Source organism: Eptesicus fuscus, chromosome 1 (genome assembly GCF_027574615.1).
Source record: "Eptesicus fuscus isolate TK198812 chromosome 1, DD_ASM_mEF_20220401, whole genome shotgun sequence".
NCBI lineage: Eukaryota > Metazoa > Chordata > Mammalia > Chiroptera > Vespertilionidae > Eptesicus > Eptesicus fuscus.
This window is the reverse complement of record NC_072473.1, coordinates 65,225,344-65,246,474: the sequence shown is the minus strand read 5'-3', so window position 1 is coordinate 65,246,474 and position 21,131 is coordinate 65,225,344. Positions and strand designations below refer to the sequence as shown.

At 36.3% G+C, this 21,131-nt stretch overlaps 1 protein-coding gene across 1 annotated transcript in view; it reads right to left on the bottom strand.

Moving 5' to 3' along the window:
* DIAPH2 (diaphanous related formin 2) overlaps positions 1-21,131 on the bottom strand; it is a 988,561-nt gene that overhangs the window by 901,322 nt on the left and 66,108 nt on the right. Inside the window, exons 4-5 of the mRNA XM_028128162.2 lie at positions 9,674-9,778; positions 2,300-2,320 (exon numbers count right to left, since the gene is read on the bottom strand). Coding sequence (XP_027983963.1) covers positions 2,300-2,320; positions 9,674-9,778 — 126 coding nt within the window. The remainder of the gene's footprint in view (positions 1-2,299; positions 2,321-9,673; positions 9,779-21,131) is intronic.

Sequence of the window (21,131 nt, the reverse complement as noted above, 5' to 3'; positions counted from 1 at the left end):
GGGCAATTACTGGTGCAGGAAATGATGACTCTGAACTAAGGGGTCTGTGGTGTAGGTTATTAGGGAAGAGAGTTAAGAGTTACTTAGAGAAAATAGTCATAGAACTTGGTAATTGGACGTGGTGGAATCTGTAGTATTTCACTGGTTTCTGGCATAGGCCACTGGATTGTTTATGGTGCCAAGATCAGAAATGTAGGCTGGCTCCTGCTCACATTCAAATAAGTTAAAGATTCCTTTATCACATAAAACGCACCCATCTATATCTACCCTCCAGTTCAATACAGGTTCTCACTGACTCACACACAAGTCTCCTGGGTAGCCCCCCAAACAAATCTCTCTCCATCATAATCCAGTATTTCTCAAAGTGTGCTCCTCAGCCTACTTTAACAGAACCTTCTGTGGTGCTTGGTACGAAATGCAGAGTTCTTGTGTCCCCATAAAGGACAAAATCTGCATTTTGATACACTTTCAAGTTTGAGAACCATTAGCCTAATCCAGCCTACCTACTATCAAATTTATTTTTCTTAAGCCCTGCCTACCTTAGCTCAAACTAATTTCTAATATTCTGCCTGGACTTTGAGATCCTCTTTCAAATTGATTTTTTATTCTTTGCAATATACATTCTTTGTTCTAGCAAACTCAGCCTCATCTCTTGCTTTCCCCTTCCCTGCCCCCACCCCCAACATGATTTGGTTCTTCCTCTAAACTTTTGCATTGAATATCACTACCCTAATCAGGAAGCTTCCATAGTCTTCTCTCCCTAGTCCAATCCCAGCCATCAGTTTAAGTTCAGAAATTTTCATGGAGTTTTCTCTAATTACTATAACCCTACTCCTCTCTCCTGCATATGGATTCCCATTACAGTAAGTCCTCATTTAACATCATCTATAGGTTCTTGGAAACTGTAATTTTAAGTGAGATGACATATAACGAAACCAATTTTACCACAGACTAATTGATATAAACAAGAGTTAAGTTCCTACAGCATCTCATCAATGTCATAATGAAACGATGCTGAACAAAACAATGTTATTCGAGGACATGCTGTACACCTACAATCAGCATGCACAATGAAAGGTTTAATTATTTCAACATATATTATTGAAACTAAAAGGTCTTATCTCATTCTTATTTTCTAATCATCAATGCACCTAGCACAGTTCTTGGCACATAACAAGCACTAATGAAATATGTGCTGATTTCTTCAATTATACTGAAAGAGTAAAGGCTTTTTCCCCCTAGATGTCACTTTGAATTACAAAAGAGAAAAGAAGAAAGCAAAATTTTAAAGCAAAACAAATATTAAACACATTCACTATTCTAGATACCATGGTACACGGTGATGTTAAAGATGTTTCCTCCTACAGACTGCTTAGTCATGAAGACAAGGTGATTATAGATGGCTCTCAATTACAATACAGGCCTTTTTGGTGTATTATGCAATAGTGTATCATGTAATTATAACACTGAAATACAGTGCTTTGAATATAACACTTTTAAAAGATAGCAACAGAGTCTTAAAAGATAATATGCCCTATTCAGTGTGGCTCAGTTGGTTGGGCATCGTCCAGTGCACCAAAAGTTTGCTGGTTCCATTCCCGGTCAGGGCACATGCCTGATTTGCAGCTAGATCCCCTGCAGTAGGGGGCGTGCAGGAGGCAACTGATAGATGTTACGGTCTCACATTAATGTTTCTCTCTCTCTCTCACCCCTTTCTCTCTCTCTAAAAAATCAATAAACTCTTTTTTTAAAAGACAAGATAAGCCAATCACTTCAATTTATCTATTTAATACCTGAGCCACAGTGAAATTATATGACTTGCCCAAAGTCACAGAGCCCATTAATAGTATCCAACAAGTAAAGGCACCCAGGCCTCCTGACTGAACATCAAGGATTGTTTTCATTACGCTATGTGCTCAGTGATACTAAATCAAAGCAAGGCATTTTAATAAGAATTCCTGTTAGCATAAACCAACATTTTAGGAGTCCTTCCCCTGCCACCCTGAGAGGCTGAGATACAACATGCAGTTTTATCAGAATCATAAAGACTGACACAAGCACAATTCTAAAAGGAATAAAACTTTCTAAGACAAAATGTACAAGAACATTTTTCAAGACCACAGGAAAAATACTTATCATAGCTAAATTTTAATCACCTGATCATAATGTTCATCTCACTGCTTTGGTAAAATATACACCAAAAGAAAAACCGAGCATATAAAACACAATAAGCAAAAGTCACTCAATTCCAAAAAGCACAAATTCACATCTAAGGGTAAAACACATCTTTTGTACTCACCGTAACTTTACTTCCAACTATCTGCATGCAGTGGTCGATGGAGAGTGGTTATGGTGTAAAACAAAAAACAAAAACAAACAGCAACAGTATTAGTAATTAGAAGCTTTTTACAAAAGTTAAGTGTTTAGTAAATTAGTAAATAGCTAACCCTATGTTTTTAATACTTTAGTTCTACAAACTAAAATATATATAAGTATTCATTTCTACCACATTTCAAAAATGTGTAAAGTCTGTGGAAGAAGGTTTCCCCCTAAAAATTTATTACAATTTGAGGTGTATATTTTTAAATGTACTGTGATGGAATTCTCATATAGTGCAATCAAAACACCAAGTAATGCAAGATTAAGTGTAATTAGGCATCAGATATTTTACCAGCCCACAGCCCCTCCAAAACTTATCAATAGAAAATTACTTTTTCCCAAATATTGCTTGTCTTTTTCCTTTCCCTGTTATAACAAGTATAACCTTAAGTTTGAAATAAAGTATTTTAGAATATAAATGTTGCATTCAACATCATGTACTAAGTTAAGAAATGAAAGTTAGGTTGAAAACTGGAATATTTTATATTATTATAAATTTAGTTTATAATATTTTGTATTATACTTGAAAATTACAAATAAGAGAGATTGCTTATGATTTTAGGTTTCTAGGTCATCTTAGCATTTCTAAGATCAGATTTTTCCATATCATATGAAGACAAAGAAGCATTTTATATCTAAACATGCAGATATTCATAAGGAAGGAACAGTTCAAAATTGTAACTTCGACTGAGCTTTTCCTAATGGATAAGAGATAAGAGAATTTCTGAGAGGCAGACTTGTATTTTAAAAAGAAGTAAAATCAAAGTCTTAAACATAATTTAATGCCAAAATCCAAACATAAATCAAATCATTGTTATCAGATTTCTACACGTGAATATCAAGCCATGTCCAAAAAAACAATGCTAATCCGCAATCTAAAACCATTAATCTGATAGAAGTTATCAATATGTGTTCTATTTTCCAGCCAGTACTTTAAAAAAATCAAATATAATTGAAATTCCAGTAAGAATCCTAAATTGAATAGGATACCACAAGATACAAAATGATAATGACAGTTTTCAAGTAAATAATTGAAGAGGAATCCATGAATCTCCAGAGAGAGAAGCAGCTTTCTTAAATATTCACTCGACAGACTATTTACAGGCAGTGATTATTTAGTTGAATAAAAGCCTCTTTGGTGCCATTAACAGTGTTCTGAATTGAAAGATATGCTATTGACCTAAATTATTTCCTCCCACCAAAAAGACAGAATTCTTACGTATGTGTCCCTTGTTTATTTGGCACAGACATGAGACTGAAAAAAGAATGCCAGCCTGTCTTAACATTAAGGTAGGTCTACACCCAGTGAAATGAGAGTATGGCCCATTTAATGATTCATTCAGATTGAAAAATGACTGCATTTAGCTGAAGCACATACAGCGAACAGATATGATTGGCAGAGGAAAGCTAAGAAAAACTGGTTTGGTAATGTTTGGGTTCAGGTGTTTCACCAAATCAAGACCATGTCTGGAAAAGAAGACCTGAGAAAGAAAATATCTATAATGGCAAAAGCAAAGCCATAAAACAAGTACACACACACACACACACACACACACACACACACACACTGCTATACTGAAACTTTAACTGCTTATTATACAGGTCAATCTAAAAAATCTATAGGTGTATTTGCTATCACTATTTGAAATTATTTCCTATTGAGAACTTTTTATTTTTCAATCAATGATACCTGTCAAGGGCTCATGTGTCTTCAAAAATATAATTTTACATATTTTAAAATATCAACTTTAAAGACTGTGATTTAAGTTAGAAATAAACTCGCTTCTTAATATTCTAATATGGACATTGGCCTGTGGCAAGCTACGGTTAGGATTTCTGTGACTAATTTTTCCTCATAATTGCTGAAATAGGCTGTTCTGATATAACATGCAAGATGCCCTCCAAACCACTGATGTATTCTGCCCTGTTTCAGGATTATGAGTTGGTATGACAACATTTGCAATGTTCACAAAGCTTGGTTTTCCATTTCTGAAAACATATGTTGGTGTTTAAAATAGAGACTCTTCCAGTTTATTTGTGGCCAAATGACCTACGTGTACCAACTATCTGAGGTCAGGTCCAGAACTGCACAGGCTAGAGTACGCAAGCCAGCCGGGCTGGTGCAGAGGAAATGTTCCTCTCTGTTCCCTGATTTAAAGTTCATTTATCTCTAACAGTTATTCACGCTACTTTTGCCTTTAATATTCACACAACACAACATTCTCTATTGTGGGACTTGAAGAGGGAAAAACTAAGCAAAAGTTTTCATTATTATCTTTTAATTTCTTTTAAATTCTCTAATTCCATGCTAATTTTAGCAAAGTTAAACAATAGTCTCTTGTTTGCTTTAGGAACAGGTTTTGAGCACATACCTGTGTATAGTTTCATTTTGCTTTACTGTCCTTACAGGCACCCAGGCGGATGGTGGACATTTCCTATTGAGCTCACATGTTGTTTCTTTTCAATGCCATAGAAAATGACTAATGCAGGTGTTAGAGGGGGAAATGTACAATTTATGTCTCAATTTAACTGTAATTCTCACATGTTTTACATGTGACTATAAAACATTTTTCCACCAGGGACTCTAGCCCCTAACTTACTTTTACTTCAAGATGAAAGTATTGATTACATATAAATAATTTCCATAAAGAAGTGGTTAGAATCCTGTTTACATGAGAAAACATTTTTAAGCAGTGTATCAATATAATGAAAATGTAAGCATAACAATGTATAAGATGTGCAAGCAGGATGGAAACCTTGGTTATACATAGGTAAACAGCCATAGGTTATAACTTATGCAAATTTATTGTCATAATCATAAAGAGGTCAATAGGTGAGAGAATTGTTTGTCACTGAATGGCATTCCTCTCACCTTCATAAAGAAATTACATAAGCAGGAGAGAAACCAAGATGGCGGCATAGGTAAACACCTAAACTGCTGCCTCGCACAATAATTTCAAAACTACAACTAAAAGACAAAACGTCTATCACCCAGAACCACGGGAAAGCTGGCTGAGTGGAAGTTCTACAACTAGAAGAAAAGAGAAAAGAGCATTGAGACATGCACAAGCGCTGAAAAGCTGAGGTACGGAGGTGCACAAATTGGGCGGGCGGCGGGCGACTGGGTGCACTGCTTTTTTCAACCCGAAGGGAGACAAGCTCCCAATTACTCTGAACTCCAGTTTCTGGGGAGACGCTGGGGATCCAAACTCCTACGGGGAGAAGCTGGACTGTCTGCCATCGGGTCGGAAAGTGAGGGTGGCTTGCTTGCAGAGCTGCACCCAGCAATCATTGTTTACTGCACTGGGGTGCGGGACGCCGGGACTTGGAAACACAGAAACACAGAGACGGCTGACTGGCAGCCATCACTGTTTGCCACGCCCTAGCCTAGTGACTCCCTGAGACCCTGCCCCACACAATCTACAAACCCACCGAAGCTCCACACAGCGACTTTTGCATATAAATGGCCTGCCTGATCGCAGCTTAACCTAACAAACTGTGGCTCTGGTCAGACAGCTCCAAAACCTCCAAACCCCAAGCAAAGAGAAAACTGTAGTTCTCGCTGTAGCTCCTGCTGGGTGGCCTCAGACAGTAGCTGACCTGCACCCCATTGGAGATCTAGAAGCTAGTGTATCTAGTGGTCAGTGTGAGATGACACCAGATTTCAACTACTCACATCCATAAGTGACACATTCAAGAGGCAGACTCAGTGAGCTCCAAAACCCCACTGAAACAAGTTTTGCCCCATAAGAGTGTCTCCAGCACAGCAGTTCTTCCATTATAGACACAGCGGGTCCTCACAGCCAATTGGCCTGGAGGTCAATTCCTCCCAGTGACACCAACAACAATCAAGACTTAACTACAACAAGGCTGTACACACAGTCCACAAAGGGGTGCACCAAGAGTGTCCACCTCAGGTAACTGGGACGCCGACCCACTGGGCCATATAGGACACCTAGTACACAAAGCCACCCTACCGACTCAGGGAAGCAGTGAAAATGCACAAAGAAACAGATCACAAACAAAACAAATGGAGGAAAACAAACGACTGGATATAGAGTTCAAAACCACGGTTATAAGGTTTTTCAAGAATTTCCTAGAAAAGGAAATTTATTTCCAATAAATTTAACGAGACCCTCAAGGATATGAAAAAGGACCAACTAGAAACTAAACATACACTGACTGAAATAAAAAATATTATACAGAGACACAACAGCAGACTAGAGGAACGCAAGAATCAAGTCAAAGATTTGAAATACAAACAAGCAAAAAACACTCAACCGGAAAAGCAAAAAGAAAAAAGAATCCAAAAATTTGAAGATAGTGTAAGAAGCCTCGGGGACAACTTCAAGTGTACCAACATCAGAATTATGGGGGTGCCAGAAGAAGAGAGAGAGCAAGATACTGAAAATCTATTTGAAGAAATAATGACTGAAAACTTCCCCCACCTGGTGAAAGAAATAGACTTACAAGTCCATGAAGCACACAGAACCCCAAACAAAAGGAATCCAAAGAGGACCCCACCAAGACACATCATAATTAAAATGCCAAGGGCAAAAGACAAACAGAGAATATTAAAAGCAGCAAGAGAAAAACAGTTAGTCATCTACAAGGGAGCACCCACACGATTGTCAGCTGATTTCTCAACAGAAACTATGCAGGCCAGACGGGAGTGGCAAGAAATATTCAAAGTGATGAATAGCAAGAACCTACAACCAAGATTACTCTACCCAGCAAAGTTATCATTCAGAATTGAAGGTCAGATAAAGAGCTTCACAGATAAGAAAAGGCTAAAGGAGTTCATCACCACCAAACCAGTATTATATGAAATGCTGAAAGGTATTCTTTAAGAAGAGGAAGAAGAAGAAAAAAGTAAAGATAAAAATTATGAACAACAAATACATATCTATCAACAAGTGAATCTAAAAATCAAGTGAATTAAAAATCTGAGGAACAGAATAAACTGGTGAATATAATAGAATCAGCAGCATAGAAAGGGAGTAGACTGACAACTCTCAGGGGGAAAGGGGTGTTGGGGGTGTACGGGAAGAGACTGGACAAAAATCGTACACCTATGGATGAGTACAGTGAGGGGGAGGTAAGGGCAGAGGGTGGGGTGGGAACTGGGTGGAGGGGAGCTATGGGGGGAAAAAGGAGAAACAATTGTAATAATCTGAACAATAAAGATTTATTAAATTTAAAAAATTAAATTAAATTAAAAAAAAAGAAATTACATAAGCAATTTTCTTTGTTTTAACAACAGAAAACACAGTACTAATTAATGGCTCCTCAAGATGAGGGAGCTTTAAAACATGCTTATCAACAGGCTTTTTTTCACCATAATATTTGCTCCTTGAAAAATATTAGCAAATAAAACGTATAATCTTGGAACTCTAATGAAAGTGCTGGACACGTGTCAGGTGCTCATATGTATGTTGAATGAAACAAATGTCATACAATAAAGAGTTACAGTACTGACTTTGAGGTGAACGCCTGGCTTAAACATAGAATTTTCAATGTCTTTTAAGAAATATTCAATTTCCATTTTTTGAATAAAGCAATTCAAGAGAGCTCATTGCACATTTCCCCAAATTTTAGCATTTTAATCTGAAAAATAAGTGTATGACTGAAATTGTGCATTTCTTTGGTCATTTGAAAAGGAAACAATATAAGAAAAAATGACAAGTTCTAAATAGCTACAGAGTGAAAATCAAAAGGTGAAGAAGAGCTTCATATAATGTTCATTACATTCAGCCCCACTTACATAACCAAAACAACAATAAATGAACCAGAAACACTAACGAAATCATCTCATTAAAAATATGACATGATTATTCATATATTATTATCCGTACTTTGCACTCAGATTTGGTTATATAGATTCTCTCCTGTATTTGCCTTTAGGTATTTGAAAAATAACACTGAATGCACACCCTGCATTTTCCTAAAGCATTTTACTGTGAACAATAACTTGAGTGCAAAATGAGAAGAGATTCATCAGAATTTCAAAGTAAAACTCTATGCATTACCTAATTCTATTGAAAACGACGCTCATGGCAAATTTCACTTATCACTCGAAACATATTTCTGCCCTTGGATACCAGAAGCAAATTAAAAAACATGCTGTTGTTCTGCTCTGGCAGAGCTGCAATGCGTTATGTTTAAATAGTTCGGCATTCGGATTTAGCTTGCTTAAAGTATAATATGGAATCAATCTGATCGTAGAATTCAGGGCAAAATGCATCAGCAATTGCCACTGCAATTACTGTACTGAAATAGCATTAATAGGAGAGCCAAATAATTTTAGAATATACTTTTCCAATGAAGAACTCTTTTCTTCTCCAGTCAGCTTTTTAAATTTAAAATATGCATGTAAATGCATATATGTATATACATATATTTACATATATATACACATATAATATACATACCACACATAAAATCACTGTGTGTTCATGTGTGTGCATACACACATATATGTAATATATACATACATAGTGATTTTATTATCTCAAAATGGGAAAAGGGTTATCTTTATAGGTATATAAACAATGCATTTCCCCATTTCAAAAATACTTTTTTTTTTTTAACAAAAAGAAAAACCAACCCTACACTACCCTGGAGACTACTTTTGGAAGCACCTTAAGATGTGAACAAAGCAACATATTCCATCAAAAAAATTATGTTTTCCTTCTGATAAGTCTTTCCAAATGAACCCCACTTTCAAATCTTTTGAGACTCACACAGATGTGATTAAAGCTCCTATTAAGCAACCTTCTTTGTATCAAAATAAGCTGTACAATAACAATTACAAGGTAGTTTACGTAGTATAATGTAAAACAATGAAAAAACAAAACTGCATATTAAAAATATTATTAAAATATTCATGCAAGCAGACCCAGGTATGTAGCTTTAGTGTAAACTTAGTCAAAGCTTATGACTAGGCTATATTTGTGTCTTCACCCTCAAAATCTAAAATTTTCCTATAACAAACTGTATATTAAATAGAATACCTACAAATTGTTGTCAGTTTTTAGTAAGCACACAAAACCTCCATCCCAAGACTCACTGGATTAACTCAGAGCCTTCTATCTTTAGTTTGTCCTGTTTATAATGGAATTCTCTCTAATTTTGAACACTTTTGAAATATATACTAAATGTGTAAAAATACTTGTATAACTTTTTTCCCCGAATAGGCTGTGAGTACAGTGAGGCAAGAACTTGAAGATCTGCAGTTTATTTTTAAGCAGATAATGCTAAGCTCATTATGGTAGTGCCAGGAAAGACTACTTACAGATTTGGCTGTAGCAGAAATATACTGGACAACCATCTCGTGCTTGGTGGTAAAATCTTTGTTTCGTAAAGGAGCTTTTCGTTCTTCATTGAGGTTCATGTCCTCCTGTTAGAAAGAACATTTTGGGAAGCATCAGCAAATTTCTGCTTAAGAGTTTCAAAAATGATGAATAAATATTAATATTTATTATTTTTGTGGATCCTTTGCTATTATTTTCCACTCTAGATACTGTAATCTTATATAAAATCTACCGTATATTCATGGCTCATATATCTACCTAGTCAAATAATAAGCAGAAAGGAAAAATTTTAACTATCCCACAGAATAAATTGGCAGTTTATAGCATAAATATACATCATACAGCCTTAGCAAAGCTATTTATTTGCCCTAATAGCAAAAATAAATATAATAACTAACAAACACATACTTTATTATTTGGTATATGCTCCCCTAGGATCACTATTATTTAGAGGAGCAAATATGGTTTATAAATTATCAGTGATATATATATATCACTGAAGAAAATTTCATTAAGAAGTTACTGGATTTGAAAAAGGAAAAAAAAAGAGGTAGAAATATAATTACCTATATTGGGATAACAAAAATCCCTCATTGGAGGGGAAAATGTTCAGTTACAAGAACACATTGTTTGAGGTTCAGTAAATGTTGGTTTGTATGTGGAAAAGTTGAGAATGTGATACGATACAGCTACTTTGGAAAACAGTCTAGTAGTTCCTCAAAAAGTTACACATGACCCAGGTTATACCCAAAAGAAATAAAAACATATATTCACACCAAAAACGTGTACATGAATGTTCATAGCAGCATCACCAATGAGTGGAAACAATCCAAATGTCCATCAAGTAACAATGAATGGATAAACAAATGTGATATGTCCATACAAGTGAATGTTATCTAGCCATAAACAGGAATGAAATACACTTACATGCATGAACCAAGAAATCACATTATGCTAAGTGAAAGAAGCCAGTCACAAAAGACACATGTTATATGATTCCATTTATATTAAATATCCAGAATAGGCAATATTCTATAGAGACAGAAAGTGGATTAGTGGTTGCCAAGGCCCAGGGAGGAGAGGATGGGCAGATTGGGGTATGACTGCTGATGGGTATGGCGTTTCTTTCTCGGGTGATAAAAATATTCTAAACTTACTGTTGTAATGGTTATACAAGTCTTTGAATATACTAAAAAACACATTGAACACTTTTAGAGGGTAGACTTAATGATATGTAAATTGTACCTCAATTTTTAATTGATTTTTTAATCTTTTTATTCTCTTAGTAATTCTGGCCATTACTGTTTATATATATATATATATATATAATTGATTTTTTACAGAGAGGAAGGGAGAGGGATAGAGAGCTAGAAACATCGATGAGAGAGAAACATCGATCAGCTGCTTCCTGCACACCCCCTACTGGGGATGTGCCCGCAACGAAGGTACATGCCCTTGACCGGAATCGAACCTGGGACCTTTCAGTTCGCAGGCTGACGCTCTATCCACTGAGCCAAACCAGTTTTGGCTGTTTTTTGTTTTTTTTTTAATCAAGTAAACTAATGGGCAAAGAAAAATATTAAAGTTATTTAAAAGACTTATATGTGACAATGTGGGGAAAAAAAACACACAAAGGATCCATGAAAAGTAATCAAACTACACCTATCTCTTAAATAGTAACTGCAGTATCAGCCAGAATCTCACAACCTGTGTTTGCACCCACTGCAGTGACTCCTATGACAATTCTTATAAATCTAGTGTATATATACATGGTCACTCCTCCTATCACCTTTATCACAGCCTCTACCCCTACATTTCCTGTCTTATCATCTAACTTCTCATTTGTATGTCATACTTGGTAATGACTTACTTGAAGGCAGAAGACATTTTTCTTCTATCTTTCTCTCTCATAGGCTAGATTTAGCACAGTTGAATCAAAAATCGCAAACACAAAGTAGGATAGCACTTTTGATGTAGTCCACAGATACTCATCTATGTTGTGTGTCAACTTCAACTAACAGGAAACTCACTACCTCAGCAGGCCACCCACCCTATCTTAGGGTAGTTTGATTTTTGCTAAGGTTTTCTTTGGACACCTGGATGTGAAATATGTACTTTCTAATTTGTGAATCACTTATTTACTGGACACATACTATGCACCAGGAGCTTTGCTAGGTGGTCTAGGGGAGTGCAAATTTGAAAGTCTGTTTGTACCCACAAATTAAATGAGTTATTTATTTATGAAGCACTTAGGACAATGCCTGTTACTTAGTAAATGCCATCTTTCTTAAATAAAACTAATAACCCATGGTCAAGTATGGAAAATTGATATGTTAAGCAATAATTATAATAGAGGAATGTATATGATGCTTGGGAAACAGGACAAATGGAATAGTCAGAGAAGTCTTCACCAGAATTTGGGTCTTAAAGGTTGAGAAAAAATATGAGAGAAGGCAAGGAGACCAGAGTGGTCTGCTGTCATGTGTGGCTGCCCAACATCATTTGCACATGCCCACTACCTTTATTACACCTCACAGTGTCAGTCCCACCTCGCCAAGGAAGAATCTATAGAAACTACTAGTACATTTTGCCAGTCTCCCTTATAACTATGTTACAGTCATGTGGCTGAGTTTCCACCAATGAAAGGCATTTATAGGAGGTATAGATTCAGAAGTGAGCTATGTAAGGAAGTAGGCCACTAGTAAGCCATCAATTTTGCTGATGTAGTTGGCAAGAAAGGGGATATTGTTATGGAACTGATGGCAGCAGCCACATCTTTTTCATCTTGACACTTAGATCATGTGCATTTGGGGTAGCAACAGCTCCTTATTTAGACTGTATTTCAGTTGAGTGGTTCTGGAATTTATTCCTATAATGATATCTGGAGCCTGTTTCTGCAACCTATCTTGTTCAAGAGAGCTAACTAATATATGTTAATAGCATTGTTTTCTGTTTAAACAAGCCAGAGTTTAGTGGATTCTCTTATATTCCATAATTTGGGCTACTACAGTAATTCAAGTGACTAATGATAAGAGTCTGAACTAAGAGAGATGGTAGTCAGATTGGACAGAAGAAATAAACTCAACAACCATGTAAATCTGATTTGAAGGCAGCCTTCTCCCCTTCAGGATAAAGTATACTTACCAGCTTCAACTTTATGTGACATGGCTTAGCATCCATATTGCTCTCTCTCAAATATTCTGTGGTTTGATAAATACAAGCAAGGACTTCCACCTCCTTCATCTTGAAATACCATACCTCTATGAATTCAGCATCTGATATTACCTTATTGGCAAGCACATTATTCTACCGACTCACATTCTGTTTGTTTCCATCAAAACTTCTAAGTACTGCTCACATATGCGAGGCCCGTGGTTGGCAAACTGCGGCTCGCGAGCCACATGCGGCTCTTTGGCCCCTTGAGTGTGGCTCTTCAACAAAATACCACGGCCTGGGCGAGTCTATTTTGAAGAAGTGGCGTTAGAAGAAGTTTAAGTTTAAAAAATTTGGCTCTCAAAAGAAATTTCAATCATTGTACTGTTGATATTTGGCTCTGTTGACTAATGAGTTTGCCGACCACTGTGCTAGGCTATCTCTCTACGACCTCAAAACATTCTGGCTAAATTAGCCTCCTGCAATAGGGTTAGCATAAGTCTGCATAGCCCAAGTAAAATCCACTCTGGACACTGACAAGATTGTGTGTCTAGATTTGTGAACTTTACCACCAGGCCTAAGAGTGTGGTAGTGCCACCGGTGGCAGTCTCTAGGCTGAGAATTCGTTCCCCTCTTCCAGTGGCATTTCTACGTTACAATGTACCTCTATTCAATTTGTAATGGCATACACTGCTAAGATCACGCCATCAGAGTAGAAACATTTTGCATAGAGGTAGGCAGGGCAATAAGGGGAATATGAGATTACAGACCTCAGGGGAATGTTGTCAAGATGAAGCATGATCATGCTCCTCAAGCCCTGTGCACAGGGGTGGGCAAAAGTAGGTTTACAGTTGTGAGTACTAAAAACAGAGAGTTTATTCTGGTATCATTACTTAGTAGTGTATTATTTTCCATATGAACAGCTGTAAACCTACTTTTACCACACCCTCTGTATTAACTAGCCTTCAAAAATGCTAGCTATTAGTGTCAGTATTGCCTCCTCAGTCTCATTTTTTATACCACTTTTGATCTTATCCCTTACGTTTTAATAATGCAAGGTTATTTGTAGTGTTCCTACATACACTATGCTGGTACACCCTTCCATTACTTTACGCATGATGCTGTTCTCTCTGCCTGCAATGTTGCATCTTCACCACCTTCTCCCTCTATTAACCGCATCTCATCTCATCCCACTCACTCCACCCAGATGCATCTGTGAATGACTCACACGTACACTAATTCTTCATATTTCCCCCAAGTTACCTCATTTAGAAGTAACTATCTTCATTCTATTGTTCATATTAATTCTGATATTGCAACACTTAAACTGAAACTATCTGATAAGTCTATGTCCCCTAACCTAAAAGGTAACTGAGGGCAGAAACTGGGTCTTTTATATCTTTGTATTCCAGCAAAGAGCAGAGCTTCTGGAATGCACTAAGCAGTTAATAAATATTTGTTGATTCAATGTGATATTTAGGACCTTCTCTCTAAATACTTTAATTTGCTTTATAGCCAACAAGATTGTCCATACCTCTAACTCTGCTGCATAGGTTGACTGGGAATAGGTACAATTCAAATGAACAGAAAAGACCATAATAATGACTCATTTTATTTTTAGAAATAAGAAATAAACTACTAATTAGGCAGCTAATACTTCCAATCCATTAACTCTAGCTTCATAATACAATCATAAAACTAAATAGAGCAACACTCATAATTCAATATTAATTCTAAACACTGTAATTGAATATAAAACTACTTCTGAACATACTGCGTTCTGATAGTACTCAAAACACAAAAGTAAACTTTTAGTATGTTTAAGATTTAGTTAGCACTTCTATAATACATAAGAAGAAATTAGTATTTTGTAGTTTTTTAAAATGTTGTTTGAAGTCTAAATAATTGACCATTTATATTTTTAAGCCATACTTATAAACATTAAACCATTTTTCTCCTTCCACATATGCCATGATGTAATTTTCCCATTATAAGCAAATTCTTTCACTTCTTCAGCAAATACTGTATTCTTCAAGTTATCACTAAGAAGCCATATTAGAGTCAACTGGGGTTAAAAGTTGAACCAGTTGCCTATTTATTAATTTGTATTCTCATTCATTCACTCATTCATTTTCATTCTCTCTCTCATTTTCCCTCTTTCATCCCATAAATCTTTAGATGACAATATAATTTTTAAAACTTTCTCCTCATCTTCTAATATCATATTCTAACTCTTCCACCGTTGTTCCGTTTTGCTTTATGAGAGATAAATTACGTTTTTACAACTAATCCTTCCCTATAAGAGAGAAGTAGTACTTGTTCCTTTATATAAATTTCTATATTTTCTATAAATTGTTTCTGCAACATGCCTTGATCCCAGTTTAAGGCTGGATTTTCCTTTCCACCTGTTTTAAAATCTGAAGTTGACTTCACCATCAAATGTTTGCCCTTCACCTTCTGCTTCTCAACAGTAATTTTTCAAGTATGTTTTTAACTTCAATGTTTAGGGGGCCTGAATGAACCAATAATACCCTAGTACCTAAAAATTTGTCCAGCATGAACAGTGATTATAGTTATGTTTAATTATTCTAAGTTTATAAATTAACGAACTTTTACAGCACTTTAATTTATTCTTTTCTAAAGGTAAGTTCCTTAATTCCTTTAGCTTCTGTGGACCAGAAAAGAAAGAATGTTTCTTTCTAAAATTCCAATAAAAATATTAGGGATTTTCTACATAATTAAATAATTGGCCAATTCTACCTGGCATTAAATAACTACCTGATGTGTTTTTAAAAATCCAGTTAACTTTACCTATATAGACTGTAGCCAGGTAACATTTAAAAGCTCAGATGGAAAACAAAGTTAAAGAAAAAAAATTGTCGAAATGCATTATGTCTACAAATATTATGGAAACAAAAGCACAATCTTACGTGAATGTTACCGAGTATGGCACAAAAACTCTTCATCTAGGAGCTGGAGAGCATTATGCTAAGTGAAATAAGCCAGTGAGAGAAAGATAAATATCACATGATCTCACTCATTTGTGGAATGTAATGAACAACATAAACTGATGAACAAAAACAGATCCAGAGACAGAGAAGCATCGATCAGATGCTCAAACTCAGAGGGAAGGTAGGAGAGGGTGGGGGTAAGAGGGAAAGATCAACCAAAAGACTTGTATGCATGCATATAAGCATAAGCAATGTACACAGATAGCAGGGGGGTGAGGGCATGTATGGGAGTGGGTGGGGGGGATGGGGGGATATGGACATATATGTAATACCTTAATCAATAAAAAAATAAACAAAATTTTAAAAACTCTTCATCTAATTCTGCTTCCAGCTCCTGTTAGAGGAATCCAACTTTAAATACTTACATATACCTCTTTACCATCATGAGGGTAAATTCAGAACATATATTTAGATATTAGAAAACAAAAATATTATTTTCACTTTCCCCAAATCTTTAATCCTGAGCTTAACATTCAACCAGTGGTTTCCAGAGTCAAGAGATTACATAAAGGATCCACTGCAATTTGTGACATATTTATTTGTATTCAGAAACTACAAGAAAATAAGCTTTACTATTTAACATGAGTTTAACACTGGAGTCCTCACTGGATCCATAGGTCCAAATGGTACCTGAGGTATCTTAGGGGAAAAGTGGGATATTAGCTATGCATATTTGTTCACTATCAGTGCACTGCATATACTGTAGTTTACATGTACATGGTTAAGTGGATTTGTAGTTTGTTTTATCTAATTTTAACCAAATCAGCCTAAAAAATGGAAAAGTGGTTTTGAAAGTTTCCTGCAAAGACAACAGATTGAGGATAATAGCATAATACCAATAATGCAAACACAAGAGAACAAGAAAATGCCAGACTGTTATTATCTCCTACTCTATGTTTGAGCCTTTCATCAGTCATACAATATGGTAAAAATAATGAAAATCTAAGGCTTATAAGAAGTGGATCCCACAAGATTAAAATTTATTAAGGTAGCTTTGAAGTATGGGTGGATATGAATTATCAATGATGACTCCCACTTTAAGCCACCTCAACTTAGCAGGCCATTTAAAATCAATTTAATAGCAAAAGACGAAAGGTCTATGACGTTGGGTAAAAATACTTGGTAGAAGCAGCTGAAATAATACAGGCAGAAACACATGACAGTAAACTAGAACAAATGCCTTTGTCAGCAAATACTATTAGAGACACTTAGAAATCACTGCTGAAATTTTGCTAAAACAAGTATTAGAAAAATTACTTAGTGTAAAAGGTTTATCATATAAATGAAAATACAGCTATTTTTTAAACAACTCAGCTTATATTATTTGCTAGATTGCTTCAATAACAAAATATAGAACCTATTTTTCTTTGAGTCACTAATGGAGCAATCTAATAGAGAAAACATATTACAAAAATAAATGATTTACTCAATAAAAAGATGCTTTATAAAAAGGAAAACTAAGTGGGAATGATTACTGAGTAAAATTCAAACTATTGCAAAAAAGAAATTGAAACCAAAGGACACAGAGTGCCACAGAGAGTCAAGAATGTAGCTATTTTTTTAAATAAAAGTTCAATTTTTCAAATACAATAGAATAGTTACAATATTTTGAAATGAGATAGGAAATAAGCATGAAAATATATTGTGCCTTACAGAGATAGCTCTAGTTATCTCAAGACAAAGCATTTAAAAACTGCTGATATTTAACATGACTTAGGCATTTTTCACTCAAAAAAGACAAGTGATTCCTTGATATTTAACAATTAGTAAAAAATAAAATAAAATAAAATGGCATTGGAAAAAACACACATTAGCAGACCCAACTTCCAGATCCATCTCCTTGACCCCTGTATGGTTCACTTCTTCCTCCCTCTTTCTGGCATTAGATGCAATGTCTGGAAGCGGACATGAGTAGACAAAAATGGGGATGAGGGTCTCCTCATTAAGAATAAAGAAGGAAATTTGCAAAGAGCCTAAGTCCCTGATAACATCTGTTAAAGCCATTTTTAAAGCCAATTTTGAACCCATTTATATAAAAATGTAACACTCCAGATTAGTTGCAAGAACAACTGACTGTCATCAAGGAAGATGGAAATTTACTAGCCACGGTTCAGCAGGAAATCTTTGCTTGATTCATAGACTGGACTGAGAAAAGTTAGTACTATGATTTAATAAGTGCTGCTAATGATGTTCTTGTTCCACATGGACCTACATATCTTTGACAGATTCATGTTTCAACTACAACAGACATCAAACCAAATATCAAAATAAAATGATCTTGGAACTAAACCTTCTAATTACTGTCTTTTTTTTAACAAGACATAAAAAATGGCATTGTCATTGTTCTCACTAAAAAGTTATTAACCATGACAGAAAAAGCTTTTGTGCCATTAATAAATAAAATAAACTCATTTTACATCATGGAAAGATCATGTTCATGTCATGCTTTTCTCATTTTTTACTATGTATTTTATAATGTACATAATATTAGTACATGCATATAAGTATATAATTATTAAGTAAAATATATTGGGTTACTTGCTCAAACATGGTTGAAAGTAGGTATACGGTTGTGAGTACACAAAACCCAGTTTATTCTTATATTATTATTATTTATTATTGTATTATGTATTATTATTATTATTACTAGAGGCCTGGTGCATGAAATTTGTGCACAGAGGGGGAGTTCCCCTCAGCCCAGCCTGCACCCTCTCGCAATCCCAGACCACTGGCTCCTAACTTCTCACCTGCCTGCCCGCCTGATCGCCCCTAACCACTCAATCTGCCAGCCTCATTGCCCCTAACCACTCATCTGCCTGTCTGATTACCCCTAACTCCTTTGCCTGCCTGCCTGATCGCCCCTAACTGCTTGCCTGCCTGCCTGCCTGCCTGATCACCCCTAACCACTCTGCCTGCCTGCCTGATCACCCCTAATCACTCTGCCTGCCTGATCGCCCCTAATCACTCTGCCTGCCTGATCATCCCTAACTGCTTGCCTGCCTGCCTGCCTGATTGCCCCTAACCACCTCTGCCTCGGCCCCCCCCACCACGGCTTCATCCAGAAGATGTCCGGAATGATGTCCAGAAAGTCATTCACCTGTCCAGTCTAATAAGCACATTATGCTTTTATTATCATAGATTATTACTGACCTACTTTTGCCCCCTTTCCCACAGGATATGAAGTCTAGAGACTACGACACTAGTCCAGAAGTTGACAAAGTTTTTCTGTAAAGAATCAGACAGTAAATGTTTAGGCTTTGAAGGTCAGAGGGTCTTTGTCACAGCTACTCAACTCTGCAGTTGTAGCACAAAGGGAGCCATGGACAATATGTAAACAAATGGCCATGACTGGGTTCAACAAAATTTTATTTATGAACACTGAATTTTATATAATTTTCATCTGCCCCGAAAACATCTTCTTTTGATTTTCCCCCCAACCATTTAAAAATATAAAAACAAGCCCTGGCTGGCATGGCTTAGTTGTTTAGGTGTCATCAGATACACTGAAAGGTTGCCAGGTCAGGGCACATGCCTGGGTTGTAGGCTCAGTCCTTAGTAGGGACATGCAGGAGGCAGCTGGTCAATGTTTCTATCTCTCCCTGTCTCTCTCTCTAAAATCAATAAAAACCTATTTCAAAAATCGTTAAATATATAAAAACAATTCTTACCCTGTGAGTCGTACAAAATGAAATCCTAGAGGCAAGGCTGGCATCTTTGTCATCTTTCTATTCCCTGTACTTAATAAAATATCTGGCTTTCAGTAGAGAGTTGTCAAAGTTCTCCATGACACAACATTTGTCTTTGCTTTTTCTTCCTCACAAGTACACCTTGTGTTCTGCTATGTCACCCCTATTAGAACATAAGCTGATTGGAGGGATTTTCTTTATGTTGTTCTCTGCTCTCTCTCCCCAGAGCTTAGAACACTGCCTGGCATATAAAAGGCATTGGGCTTCAATGAACTAAATCGTTCAAACTTGAGAATGCCTTAATGTTTTAAGAAATGAAGACTTAAAATTCAGAAGTGGCACTGGGTTTCATAGCATATTCAGGTCTTGAATGTTTCCTCCCTGAGCTCCTGGCACTGGGTTAAGTATCCACAGTAGCCTACTCCCAGCTGTCCCAATACCATGGAAATCACTTGTTTACTTGCTTGTCTCCCTGACTAAACTCTGAGCTCTGTGGGGGAAAGGGAGGTGTTGCATTCATCTTTGTACCCCCATCATATAGCATAGGACCTGGAATATTGCCCATATAAATAAATGGTTGTGAAAATGCATTGGCAATCGATACTAATAGAACCTTTCAAACAGTAAAAATATTTTGGAAAACATTTCTATGAACAAACCAAGAAGAGAAGCAGTGAACTGTGAAGTTTACCAAATACAATCAGAACAAATTTGCAAACCTAGTTCCTTTAACTTCTCTTCATGGGACTCCTAGCCTACTATTCTCTCAGTTGTGAAACCTTTGGTAAGAATTACACCTGGAAAGGAAATTAAAAAGTGAGCCACATTTAGTTATCTTTTAGACCTGTTTATTGGGTAAATTTTGCTCCTCCTTCCTAAGCTTTTCTTAAGAGTCTGTGTTGACTAACAATGATGCTGGAGTTTTCTCAGTCTAATGATAAGGAGTAAGGATACTGAAATGAAAATGTAGCCAATGGAAATTATGCTATCTAGACAATTTCTAGGGATCTAGTCACTTCTGAAAACTATTTCTGTGGCTTATTATAGATTTTAAGATCTACTTAACCAATAATTTGTTTTAATCTATCAACTATTAATTAACATTATTTATGTTGAGAGCACTAAAAGGGTCTCATCCAAGCTAACCAATTCCTACAAAACAGATGCTGAGTGAGAAAGAAGCCCATGATAGTTGTCAGGGGTAAATAAGCACAATTGGGCTAAAGTACACCACCTACAGTTCAGCTATTCTCTGAACTAATGAAAGGCAAAAGTGAGAAAACAAAATTAAAAGGTGTAGTATTATTTATTAGAGTTCTATCAGATGGAATATGGGAAAGATAGCTTAGCATTTGTTGCATATAACTATATTCTTATTAAATTACTAGTGGCCCGGTGCACGAAATTCGGGCACGGGGGGGTGGGGGGGTGTCCCTCGGCCCAGCCTGCACCCTCTCCAATCAGGGACCCTTCAAGGGATGTCCAACCGCCTGTTTAGGCCCGATCCTGGTAGGATTGGAACTAAAAGGGCAGTTGGACATCCCTCTCACAATCCAGGACTGCTGGCTTCCAACTGCTCGCCTGCCTGC